Source organism: Zea mays, chromosome 7, assembly GCF_902167145.1.
Source record: "Zea mays cultivar B73 chromosome 7, Zm-B73-REFERENCE-NAM-5.0, whole genome shotgun sequence".
Classification (NCBI taxonomy): Eukaryota; Viridiplantae; Streptophyta; class Magnoliopsida; order Poales; family Poaceae; genus Zea; species Zea mays.
Genome location: NC_050102.1, coordinates 183,526,850 through 183,540,403, shown reverse-complemented (window position 1 = coordinate 183,540,403; position 13,554 = coordinate 183,526,850). Strand labels below are relative to the sequence as shown.

At 46.0% G+C, this 13,554-nt stretch overlaps 3 protein-coding genes across 3 annotated transcripts; 1 reads left to right on the top strand and 2 right to left on the bottom strand.

The window, feature by feature from the left end:
* Positions 1 to 3,507: 3,507 nt before the first annotated feature.
* LOC100284955 (pectinesterase-1) lies at positions 3,508 to 5,510 on the bottom strand. The gene has a single exon (NM_001364288.1). It carries the CDS (start codon positions 5,373 to 5,375, stop codon positions 3,675 to 3,677), a length of 1,701 nt encoding a protein of 566 aa, NP_001351217.1. The 5' UTR covers positions 5,376 to 5,510; the 3' UTR covers positions 3,508 to 3,674.
* A 353-nt stretch (positions 5,511 to 5,863) lies between these two features.
* On the top strand, positions 5,864 to 7,688 carry LOC103633597 (uncharacterized). The gene has a single exon (XM_008655291.2). It carries the CDS (start codon positions 6,550 to 6,552, stop codon positions 6,922 to 6,924), a length of 375 nt encoding a protein of 124 aa, XP_008653513.1. The 5' UTR covers positions 5,864 to 6,549; the 3' UTR covers positions 6,925 to 7,688.
* LOC100273174 (putative protein phosphatase 2C family protein) lies at positions 7,624 to 11,814 on the bottom strand. Its single transcript, NM_001147619.1, is given in 7 exon segments — positions 7,624 to 8,308; positions 10,030 to 10,262; positions 10,349 to 10,474; positions 10,583 to 10,690; positions 10,792 to 11,009; positions 11,124 to 11,295; positions 11,413 to 11,814. Coding segments are annotated over 7 exon segments (1,290 nt in total). The 5' UTR covers positions 11,623 to 11,814; the 3' UTR covers positions 7,624 to 8,085.
* Between the last annotated feature and the right edge of the window lie 1,740 nt (positions 11,815 to 13,554).

Below are 13,554 nucleotides of genomic sequence, written 5' to 3'. Positions count from 1 at the left end.
GAAGACGAGATACTGTTATTACCCTGTTATACGAATATTCTGTGGGTGCAGTTGGTGGCCCGAGTAGGGCCGTACTTTGGGTCACCTTCCCCCGGACGGCCCTATAAGTACTCCCGTCCTATAGCGGGACGGGGCACACAGAACAAGACACTACAGTTCCCATGTAATGTCCTGTCGTGCACCGATGTTCTCTTTGGCTCTAAGTGCTTGGGCCCACCTGACCACTTGTCGGTACCCAAAATTTGGCGTCCACTGTTTGTGCGACAAAGGCTAACCCCACAATGCGTCCACACTTTGGAGTCCCTCACGCCTTACCCAAAATGATCTCGAATGAGCACAGTAGTAAGGACGGAATAGTAACACACACAAAAGCGAGTCGCAACACTAACACACACACAAGACGAGAACGGGCACACGAAAGCAGCACAGAGGAGTTACAACTCAGAAAAGTGCTCGAATCTCTACCACAGTGAATCAAATGCGCGAATATGAGATCTCGGCGTCTTAGGATGTTCAAGATGTGTTTGGTGTATTATTCCATGCGCCTAGGAGTCCCTTTTATAGCCCTAAGACAGCTAGGATCCATTGGAGCTCCATTTGAAAGGTCATAGTTGCCTTCTATTCGTGGGCGCATCAGACAGTCCGGTGCACCACCGGACAGGGAACAGTGCGTGATTCCCTTCCTTTCCTAGCGAAGCCGACCTCCCCTTGGCACACCGGACAGTCCGGTGGCCAACCGGACAGTCCGGTGCGGCCTGGTGACCATTGGCAAAGTACACGCGTCACCCGCTGATTGCGCTGCCGACCGTTGGCACGGGCGCGGCTGCCACACCGGACAGTCCGGTGAATTATAATCGTGACTCCCCCAACTTTTTCCGAGAGTAGCGAGTTCGTCGAGCACGTCGGCTTGGGCACCAGACACTGTCCGGTGTACACCGGACAGTCCGGTGCACCCGCAGGCTGGTGCAAGTTTGGCTGGGCGAAGCCAAACTTCTCCAATCCAATTTTATTTGATTTGACAAGGTTCCTATCACTTAGAGAAATATGTTAGTATAAAAAACAATTCACTAAGGCTATAGTCATACATTGATCTTTGATTTGCATCTCCTTGACACTTAGTACATATCAACCAAAACAATGTGTTGAACATCTAATCACCAAAACATTTATAGAAATGGCCCAAGGGCACATTTCCCTTTCAGCAATTCTAGGCAGAGGGACAATCAACACCTTCAAAGAAGGAATCCATGGACTCTACTTGTGTATGAAGATACCTAGGCCGCGTGCGCAGGGTCAACACAGCCTTCGGGGACCAAGAAGTGGTCCGCAACATAGAGAGGGACTTTGTCCCGGGGCAACGCTTTGTTCACTTCCTAGGCATCAATGCACAGGACAATACTCTAGAGTCGTTAGCCAAGGTTGGCAAGCAGCTGAACCCTATTCGAAGCAACAAGGGGACTAGGAAAGTACCCCTTGATATCGCTCTCCCCAATCACTCGGTACTGATCGACGAAGGGCTAACTACGCAAGTAGAGGCCAGCTTGCCCGAATGCTTGCACAGGAATAAAGACGTCTTCGCATGGTCATCATTAGACTTGGTCGGAGTAAGTCGAAGTATCATCGAGCATAGCTTACACATCAATCCCTCAGTACGTCCTAAGAAGCAAAGAATTCACAAGATATCGGATGAAAAACAAGATGCGGCCAAGGCCAAGGTCCAATGGCTTTTGGATGCAAAATTCATCAAACCGATTGATTACCCCATTTATGTAACCACCTAAATCTGGGGGTATAAAATTTCTTGGGAATGAACTGCTGCCCCTGGATCCATACAGCCCATATCGTCCTGGGCCATTGGTCTGCATGCTTGACCATGCCTGATATCGTCCTGGGCCATTTAAATTTTGGACAGAGGGAGAGTGAGTAATTTGTAACACAAAGCCAATACAAGCCCATGCCTGATCCATACATCCCATATCGTCCTGGGCCATTGGTCTGCATGCTTGACCATTTACTCAATTACTCTCATCAGCCACAGCCAGCATTTGTTGAGGAGCTACCGCTCCTTGTGGTGCTCCCCCACCTCGGTAAAAATACCAAAAAAAAAGTGGCAATCAAAATATGGCTATACTGATTGATTGTAATATGCTGACACCATGAAAAATTTGAGGTGCAACAAAAACTTAATAGCACTTAACTAGTTGCGTCGCAACCTGCTACTATGTCAAAAATGCTGATTTCATTGTTTCAAATTTCCTTATACGAGTTTTCCTAACCCAACAACATATGTGTCTCCCAGCTAAGAAAACTAGGCTTCAAGTTGGGAGATGGAGAGTATAGAGGTTGATAGAACCGTGGTGCAATCATCTATTAAAAGTAAGAATATAAACTATAGTTCTGATTTTGACCTTTTCTAATCAAGTGAAAACGAGCCTACTTGGTCTTAAGCCATGTTTGTTTATCCTATAGATTATGTAATCCAGTTTAAATAAGTCGAGGGACAAACAAATAACATGGATTGTTATGTGGATTATATAATCTAGATACCTATATTATGATTATCCATAAACAAGTTATTAGATGCTTATATAATCTATAGGTTGAATTATATAATCCTAAAAGAAAACAAAGATGGCCTTAATACTGACCTAGACACAATGATTTGTGACCCTTTATGGCAATCAGAAAAAATATCAAAATATTCTTTTCGAGTCGTTATACCTCTCTGATGATGATGTTCTACCTCTCTTCCACTAAGCTTAATAAGGACATCTGGAATGCAGGAATTTTCATGAAGTGTTAGTTCGTTTTTACAGGAAAGAAAAAAAAAACCTTGGGTCTAATTTTTCTCTAACTTTAAATCAAGCTATTGAAAAAGAATTAAAAAAAAGATACATGTACATCACCAAATTGGTTCTACTAAATCTACCAGGAAAATGTTTTGATAGTATATTCATATAAACTTGGTTAGTAAAAATTACGTAATATTGATTTTGCGAAAAAGACCAACCAACCTATATTTCAATACAGAGGCAATACCTATCGTTGTTTCAATTAAAAGTAAGAAGAAAAGATGTGTAAATTTTCAGTCTCAAAATACTTGCATAAACTGATAATTTGTAACAAAGCCAATACGAGCCCAGGCCTGATCCATACAGCCCATAACGTCCTGGGCCATTTTTACAAGATACGATAACCATTTTGAAATGCATAGAAAACTGAAAAGAGTAGCGAAGAGTACGAGTATTATGTATATTTGCCTCGTATGTTCGAGATATAAGGGATTGTTGAGTATCGTAAATGTGCCGTATATTGGAGTACTATCGTATCGTATGTGATAAAGTCGATGAATTGGGCCAACGTATATATGTGTGTGTGTGTGTGTGTGTATATATATATATATATATATATATATATATATATATATATATATATATATATATATATATATATATATATATATATATATATATAGGACTAATAATAAAAGATGTATATAATTAATAATTGACAAAAGAGAAGAGAAAAAAGATTGGGAAATCGAATACTAGAGTACAGTGGACATATTAGTGGGCTGGGCCGGGGGTGACTCGCTGCAGTGCAGGTCCAGTCCAACTGATGTTAGGTGGTAGTAGTGACTAGTGAGTGAGTGAAGGGAAGTGAAGGCTGGATGATCAGTGTGTCCTGCCTTTTTGCTCCTGCGGCAGCAATCCCGGGATGAACGGCACCCCGAACTTGGGGATGAACTGCTGCCCCTGGATGAAGGTCTCTACGGTGAACTCCTTCTGTGCCTCCTCGTAGGTGACGGTCTTGATGCCTCCCCACTTGGCGCGCTTGCTCATGTCGGCGCCGTCGCCGCGGTTGTCCACCTCCGCGTAGAAGAGTGTCTCGAGGCCGAAGTCGCCGTTCCACTCGAGCCATCCCTTGGGGTCGATGAAGCCACCAATGTCGTTCTGGATGTAGATCGTCCGGGAGTACTCCTTCCAGGGCCGCGCCAGGTACGTGCGGATCTTCCCGCCGGCTTCCTCCTTGAAGTCCGGGTGGGGCTCGATGGTGCAGTTGTGCAGCACGGTGCCGCCCACGGAGCGCTTGTCCCGCCGCCCCTGCGCCGTGATGATGTTGGCCTGGTTCTCCATGGGCTTCCGGGGCTGGATCAGGCAGTTCTGCAGCACCACCTGGGAGTTGCCGAAGATGAAGTCGATGGTGCCGGTCACCCGGCAGTCGCGGAAGAACTGCCGCTGCGCGTGCGTGTACAGCGTGTCCTGGTAGCCGTCGAAGGTGCACTGGTAGAACACGGCCAGGTCGCTCTGCACACGCAGCGCCACGGCCTGGTGGTTCTCGGGCCCCGCCGTGTTCTCCACCCGGATGTCCCGCATGAAGAAGCCGTTGCCGATCGCCTGCATGGTGGCCGTGTCCTTGGTGGTCAGGTTCATCTTGAAGTTCTTGTTCCCCGTGATGATGGTCTTCTCGGCGCCGTCGCCGATGAAGGCCACGTTCGTCTGGGGACGGCCCACGGTGACGTACTCCTTGTACGTGCCGGCCTTCACGTACACCACGTATAGGTCCGCGTTCTTGACAGGCACCTTCTCCAGCGCCTCCATGATCGTCTTGACGTCGCCGCTGCCGTCCGCCGCCACCGTGACGTTGGGCTTGAAGTCCGGGGAGCCCGCGGGGCTGTCGGCGGCCAGGAGCCGCTGCCTGGCGGGGTCGGCTGGCTCCGACACCCAGCTAGGCGTGAGCAGCAGGCGGCGGCCGATACTGAGCCCTCCCAGCGTGTCGGAGAACTGGTCCACCACCGCCAGGATGTCCTCCGTCAGCTCCTGCGACGCGTTGAGCGCCTTCTGCATCTTGGCGGAGGCCTCGGTGGTGGTGGCGTTCGCGAAGCCGTCCAGGCAGGTGTCCTGGTACGTGAGCGCGGCGCTGAGCCACGTCTTGAGGTCGTCCACGGCCTTGTTGAAGTTGGTCATCTCGAAGCCGCCCAGCTTGTCGAAGGACGACTTGAGCTCGTCGATGGCGTACCCCAGCATCTCCTTGCAGTCGTGGAGCGCGCCCGACGTGCGCGGGTCGTTCTTGAGCTCTTCCAGCGTCGCCGACTCGCTGATGGCCTTGTGGATCTTGTCGGAGGTGACCTTGAAGATGACCTTGGCCAGGTCCGACGGCGAGCTGGCGTTGCCCGCCGCCTTGGACAGCTCCGCCTCGCACGTCTCCTTGTAGTCCGCGGGCTGGCAGAAGGCCTTCACCGACTTCACCGACATGGACAGGTTCTCGTCGCCATCGCCCTTGCCGGAGTTGCCCTTGAAGGACACCACGCACACGGCCGCGACCACCGCCACCACAAGGACGGTCGACGCGCCGATGATAGCACCTTTGCTCATTACTAATTTGATTGGATTGGGTGGATGGATGGAAAGAAGAAATGGAATGAAATCAAAACGAAACTAGCTAGAGGTGGTGCATGTGTACGCGCGTACGTGGATCGATCTATCGACCGGCCGATGCATGCATGGACCTGGACCGAGAGTGGGGGAGGGAGGGATAGCCGCGACCTCTTATAGCTAGCCTAGCCAGCGTGTCGTCGTCTAGCGAAGACGTTGGCCGGCCGTTGGTTGGTTGCATGCATGCGATACGCCCACCGCACACTCGTGTGAGACTGAACGGTGGGACCTAAGAGGAGACGACGACCGGACCGACCATTGCGGCGAGGGGAGCGCACAGCCCCACCCCCACGACACGACACAATTGACGGCGGTCCTGTCCTGTCCTTGTCAACCCACGCCATCGTTTCGTTTCACCAGCTGGACAACAACGTACAAGCTGTCCAAGTATGGTCAACATGGTTCAGGCGCAGGCGTTCTGGATGCAACAAAGCCGTGCCATTCCATGGTGATCTGATGGTTTCTGAAGAAGATGGCCTCTGCTCTGAGCCGCGTCTCAACTCTGCAGCTCATTGCCGATCTCAACTATACTCTGCAACTGCGTACTACAACGACAACAATATCCTGATGAATCAACTATACTCTGCAACTAACAACATTGAATAGATCAAAACTCAAGAGCAAAAACCAACTACTACAGTAACTGTGTTACGATGGTACACAATGCGACACGAAGATCAGATAAACCAGTATGGTTGAACCTCCCTAAAAAATAAATTTAATATCAAAGTGAACATATAATCCACGTATCAGATATTAATATCGAGACAATTGCATATTTAGGACTCTAAATAATGTGCTTCGCAATAATGCCATCCGAAAGATTTAATCTGTAAAAAAGGTACTACAAATCTTCTCTAATTGATTATACTACCATTCAACGTATATTCTTCCTTTTTATAATCTGATCTCATGTATTTTCTCCACAACAAGACAATTTTACCCCTTATTACTTATACACATTTTTTATTTGGAAATCCAGAAACAACCGTTCTCTTCATCTCCATACGGTCGTCTTTTCTTCAAAGCGAACTAACAGAACCAACTTTCCTTCTCTCGCCATGGATCCCGCGAGATCTCTGGATCCCGCACTGCAGCCGCCGCCAGGGATGAGATGCATAGGACCAGCCGCACATATCTGCCGGAGCGTTGTTCCTTGGAGGAGGAGCCCCCGTGGTCCGTGCAATCCGCCCTCGCGGCGCCGTTCGCCGAGGAAGCCCTCGTCGCGCCGTCCGCGGGGCCGGAGGAGATGCTTTTTGAAGCCACGCAGTCCGCCAAGGCCGCGTCTTACGCCAAGTCCGCGCAGTCCGCCAGGGTCGCCCTCGCGGCGCTGTTCGCCGAGGACGCCCTTGTCGCGCCGTCCGCCGGGCCGGAGGAGATGCTAGCCGAAGCCGCGCAGTCCGCCAGGGATGCCCTCGTCGCGCCGTTCACTTGTGCTCATGGAGACATATGCAAAGCAGGGTATAAACGAAGAAGTATTTCTCTTTAAAACAGTTAATTACCATTCCTAAAAAAAGCTAATTACTCCAGAGAAATAAAGCATGATCTGCAATGCTTTCTTATGGATTAGCACATGATGACGAAGGAAAATGAAAAGGGTTGCCAGTTGCATGGAATGGATGTGCCCATTGAACTGCTAAAAAAGTTAGTACTTGTGCCACCTGAATCGATCCAAGCATGAATAAATCACAGCAGCAAGTCCATTTTGAATTTTGATGCACCAATTGTACACTGAGTAATTGAGTAAAGCAAGGAAGTTTGTGGCGTGACGGCATGTCAGGCAATTATAGTACTCACCAATCAGTAATGAACAACTCACAATAGCATTAATTAGCAATCCATTTCAGCATGCGTCCATGAAGGAACTAGAGGAAATGAATCTGCTAATCTAAGTCGGGTGGATGCTCACTCGTTGCTGGGACGTTGGCCAGAGGAGGGATTTATAAGGGGTAAAATTGTCTTGTTCGGAGAAAATACATGACATCAGATTATAAAAAGGAAGAATATACGTTGAATGGTAGTATAATCAATTAGAGAAGGTTTGTAGTACCTTTTTTACGGATTAAATCTTTCGGATGGCATTATTGCGAAGCACATTGTTTAGAGTCCTAAATATGCAATTGTCTCATTAATATCAGATATTAAAGAAGTAGCGTATATGGCAACCAATTCAGCAATAACAGCCATTACACAAGGAACATTTTACACATAAGTACATCTTTAGTACGTACTTCAATAACCAAAAAAAAAAAAGAACAAACCTAGTAATACGATTCACTCTCGTTCCTGCACCAGGCATGTACTTCTTTCAATCCCACCAAAAAAATAAAAACATGTCCACGATTAATCACCCTCGATAGCTATTTTATAAAAAAAAACAGCAATAGGCAGGTCAATTTTTCCCTGCACAAGGCACGCTACAGGGTACATCAAAACTACAAGCTCAAGTTATTTGAGCTATGTCCTCAACGACAACAAACTTTTCCATTCGGATTGTGCGCAGGTAACAGACTAGTTAGGTCTTACTACCAGCCAAATATGTCTTTTACCGGGCTGGCAATACAGTTAGTTTCAGCAAACAATTATACTTGGGTCCAGCAACTTATTATCCTCTCTCATCGGTTCTTTTCTGCTTGAGGCAAGGACTGTTTCACCTGCATGCTGTGGAGCAGCTAGATCTTTTACCTTCCATTGCATCTTTCTTTTTCCGACAGTCCAAACAGAGATATGGACCACCCCATGGAGCGCATGGGGAAGAGCAGTAACCACCTCCATTATCTCTCATCAAATCTTCGAAGGGCTCTTGGTCCACTTGGCAGATTGCACAGCGAAAAGGTGCTGAAACTGCTTTCAAAGACAAATTCCTGCCCAACCTGCAACGGCAAGGCTTCAATGTTAATGACACCATAGGATGATACAATCCAGCAAAAAACATAGAGGCACTGCAGTTTAGCCTTTCTCAACAAAACGCAGAACAGCGATCCAAAATGAGTATTTGAGAACCATGAAATATTTAGCAAGAGACTCGAAAGTCTGAAAGCATTCCTAAGTCCTAACCAAAACTAGACAAGGGTTCCCTAAAAAAAGAGTTTATTCATCGCAATTCCCATGTTTCGAGCTGAAACATGTTATGTAGTTACAAGTTCAAAAAGTAGGTCAGAAGTCTTCAAGTAAAAGGCCATAACCAACATGTCGGAGAATATGGCAACCTGCATTTAGAAGATGGCCTCAGAGGTATGTGGAGCAACCAAAGAGAGCGGAGGAGAAGCTAAAAATACTTGGTGGTGGAATGAGAAAGCACAAAAGTACATGGTAGCAAAGAAGACCACCAAGTGAGTGAGATGTAAGTGTGGCAAAGGGTAGGGTGCACAAGATCTTTATCAACGTTTGAGTACGAATAAAGGAGAGAAGGGCATATATAGAATGGCTAGGGTCCATAAGAGAAATACAAGGGACTTCAATCAAGCTAATTGCAGTAAGGATAAAACAAAGCCGCTCTTGGTGAAGGAGGATGAGATCGGACATAGATGACGAGAGTTTTTCGACAAATTGTTCAGTGGATCCAATAGAGATCTCCAGAGACACAAATGTGTAGTGGAATTCTAAGACATGATAGTAACAGAAAGAGAGGCGTGTGAATGCTGAAATTGACATGGGAAGAGACAATAAAAGAAGACATGAGAGGATGGAATATACTTAAAGATCTAGCCTTGAATAGGAGCAAATCAAAAACAACTATCCACATGTCTGAACCTTGATTTGTGGCTTCTCTTGGATTTCAACTCTAGCATACCCCAACCTGCTTGGGACTAAAAGGCTTTGTTATTGTTGTTGTTGAAGAGTTCAAAATGTAGAAGGGCAGGTCTAGTCACATGTTCAAAGCAATCTCTCTGCATTTGTGGGGGGAAGGCTTGACTTGGTTTACCCTTTTTCCAAACCTCACTCATGTGGGAGCCTCTGGCACTGAATCTACCCTTTTCTAGGGTTCAAAATGTAGATCTAAATCTGATAATGTATTACATATACACCTAGGTCAATTGTAATATTGTAAAGCGGATGCAAAAAAACAAAGAATGTGCATTGTTAACCTTGTATACATGTAGAGAGAAAAAATGAAAAGACAACGGAAGGAAGATAAATCATACTCCTAAGATTGATATACAGGTCATGGTTATGGTAGCACACCAAGTTCAGGTAAACACTCTTATGATTTATACATAATACGAGTAAAACTTGGTTGTGTTTGAAAGGTCTAGATTAACCTTTTTCCACGAAAATATCTCAGACATCTCAAATAAAATTGACAAGACAGGTCAATGAAAGCTTCGCAGAGCACGTATAAAAGATAATGTAAGTCGGTAGTGGGAATAGGCTTAAAAGGCAAAGCCCCTAGAAATGAAACAGCTGCCCAGATATGCTAAGAAACTAACAAGGTTTACTATGCCACACATTATATACGTTATATCAAAATCTATATAAAATCCAATATGAAAACGAGCTGAGCGAGTAGCACAAAAGAAAATTATACTGGTCATCTATGACAAAGAAATTAACACAAAGACGAATGCAGTGAGCATTAGAACAGCAGGCATACCTTTCTTCTAACATTGCAGAGCCTTCTTCAAATAACTCCTCCACAGAACCAATGGAGGCAGACTTGCCCCCGAGCTTTCCAACAGAACTATGCGACCTTCTACGAAAAAGTGACTTCAACTTGTTATGATTTTTCTTTGGAGACAATTGTGGTGATGTCAAATGATCGGATGGGATAATGTCAACTACAACACAGGTGGTGTCATCCTTTAGCCCGCTTGTTTTCAGAGCTTGCTGCATGGACATTGAAAATAGAAACTGAGCCAACCATACCTGCACCATTCAGGGCCACAAATTAATACAGCTAAATCCTGAATTACCTTAACGACAAGCTTCGCTGCCAGTTCTGCAGGCAATCCTCTGCATGCTTTTGCAGCTGCTTCATTGGATAATGCATCCCATATGCCATCGGATGCTATTATCAGCCTTCCTCCAGCGTTTGATAGCTGAAATTACAAAAAAAACACACAAAGAAGCAACTTTGACAACTCAGCATAACATGTGCCACAGAGAAACTAAAATGCAGATCCCTTCATTTCGTAATTTATATCAACCTTGACTTGCTTGACATGTGGAATGGGCACAATGTACTCCCCAACATCCATGTCCCCAATGGATCTTGAAAGGCACAAGCCACCAGGCCAGCACCGGAGAGGACCAACCTAATTTCCCAAAAAAACATACAACAGTGCATCAGCAAGATGCTCGTACGATTGATTGAGGATAAGGAAGTTACTAACTGACTCGAATTGAACTGGTTTACCTCCTGACCACCGAAGAGATTGAGCCGGCCTACTTCCCCACCGCTGGCCGTGACGCGCTCCCGCTCCTCTGCATTCTCCTCCAGGCGGTGGTCCACGGTTAGCAGCTGCAACTCGCCGCCCTGCGTGTCCAGGATGCAGCGCGAGTCTCCCACCGACGCCACTGTGACCGTGAACCCATCGATGACCACCAGTGTCGCCGTGGTTCCTGACACCTCCCCTGGATACGCACAGACAGGGACGATAATGGGCTAATGGCGTTGAACTCCAACGGTCCAACCTCAACTGCAGATGGTATTGTACGTGATCGGGGTGGCAGTGGCATGGCACTCACCCTTGCGCTGGAAATCAATGTCGGCCTTGACAAAGCCGGCGACGAGAGCGCGCGGCAGCGCCTGCAGCCAGTCGTCGCGCCCGATGTCCGGCGGCAGCGCGCTCATGACGTGCTCGAGCAGATGCTCTTTGCTATAGACCGCCGCCGACACGCCGTTGTGGCCGTCGAACACCTGCCGCGCCAGATCCAAGCAAAGGAAACGTCAGATCAGGGCACAGCAGAGAGAGAGAGAGAGAGAGGAGAAGGGACATTAGCAGTGGAGAGAGAGGGAGGGGCGGGCGGTACGTACGGCGAAAACTGAGAACGCCGATGCGGGGTCCCCGGGGACGCGGACGCAGTCGGGCTTGACGAGGAAGTAGTCCTCGCCGCGCTTGGCGAAGCCGGCGTGGCCGTAGCGCAGGGCCGGGCGCTCGGAGCCCCCCGCACGGAGCTCGCGACCGATAAGCGTGGCCAGGGGCAGCGTCGGCGGCAGGCGCCTCTCCCTCGCGGCGGTCGTCATTGCCGCCCGGTCCGGTGGTCGCCTTTAGACTTTTAGCTGGTACCTACCGCCTTGGGTTAGGTCCTCGGGAAAAGACAGCGGCCAGAGAACACCATTCGTGGCGCGGAGGAAGGCCGCGGCGATGTGCGGACGGCTAGGATCCCGAGATTGCGCGGCAGGCGATGAAAATCTCGGAGGTGATGAGGATTGGTGTGCTCTCGGTAGCGACTGGGGTTCGCGGGACAAGAGGATTAGAAGAAGCAGAAGAGACGGCAGTGGAGTGGAGTAATGATAGAGATTGGCAACGGGTAAATACCCACCGCCTATACGCGTTCTGTTTGATCATTAGTACCAAAGATTAAACACCTATCAAAATAATACATTATACAACATCGAGTATATCAATTCTAAATACCATTATAAAATTTTGAGCATCATTGAATCATTCATTCAACAACACTATAAATAATTAAATAAAGTAGCAACACTAGGATAATACTACATAACATATTACATTACATGTTCCATTATATGGTCATCAAATAGTTATTAAACATTCCATGACATTATCACCAAAAAGTTTCTTATATAGTCAAAATAGATAGATGATTGAAGCCCAAGTTCACGCTTTTTATACTGGATAATTTATACCCATGTGTTAACAGGTATGAGTGAGGGCGGGACGTTCTAATACCCATTTATCCACTGGTTGAAGGTTATCCATGGATAGAATATCGAGCTCGTACAATACCTTAATGGAGTAAATATCCATCGAGTATCGAGTCGCGGGTACTCATTGCCATCTTTAAGTACTAGAGTAGGACAGGGTCCCTTCCGGCTATCTCCAACAGTCCATCTCTCTTCCAAACTCAATACAGTAAATAGTGCAATTACAGTGCAGAATAATGCTTTACTGGTAGTCAGCGACTACTATACAAGCAACCATTACACTGTTTTCGGCAATTCACTTATATGGTCATAAAAAACATAATTTTACGCTATAGATTATATTGTTCTCAGTGGAGTTTTAATACGAGGATGTAGATAAGTAATCTGCTAGAGATAGTGTTATGTGAGAGCATGCAAGTGAGTCTTGGATCCAACCGTGAACTGTATATTATATTTAGCACTTAAACCCTTCCACCACCACCTTGTAGATTTATAAAAAAACCTAACAAACTATGGTTACATCTATAGTTGGGTCCAGATCTAATGTATTAAGAGGCTCGCTTGCATCTAATGACTGCTTGTATAGTAGTCATTACCTTACTAGTACAGTGTCGATATGTTGCGACAGCACACTAATCACATTTATAGTACATGATGCAGTGCGAAACAATGATTTACTAGTACACACCAATCAAATTTGATATTATAGTGCAACGACCGTACAACACACGAGGACCCAGTAGCAGTGTGATTGACTCTCTCAAAAAATAAATTTATAAATAAGTGGTCCATCCCTAAAAAATAAACTAAAAATTGATAAAAAAATTCAAAATGATTGTTTTTAAAATTTTGGATACATCGTGTAAAACCTGAACTATTAGGCCAACTCCAGGAACACCGTGTATGTGGGTCTGTATAACACTATTTTGCACTATATGTATTGTTTATACTGTAGAAAGGAACTTGGAATAGAAAGTGATATAAATAGTAAGATAGAAAGTCTGCTCTTAGTACTCAAATTTTTGGATAATATTTTTTAGACAAAAATTGGATGACCATTTTTAATACCTAAACTAGATATGTGCCCGTGCGTTGTCACGAGAGTTAAAAATTTGTATGAAACATATATATGTAACGATAACTGTCACTATAATATGAAAAATCTGTGTAGCAAAATATCACCTTAACACTAATATTATATTCTAAATATAGATTGAATGATTTGGTATCTATTCACAGTCGAAGATTTAACTGGGAAAACTTGATTAATCATTCACTGCCCAG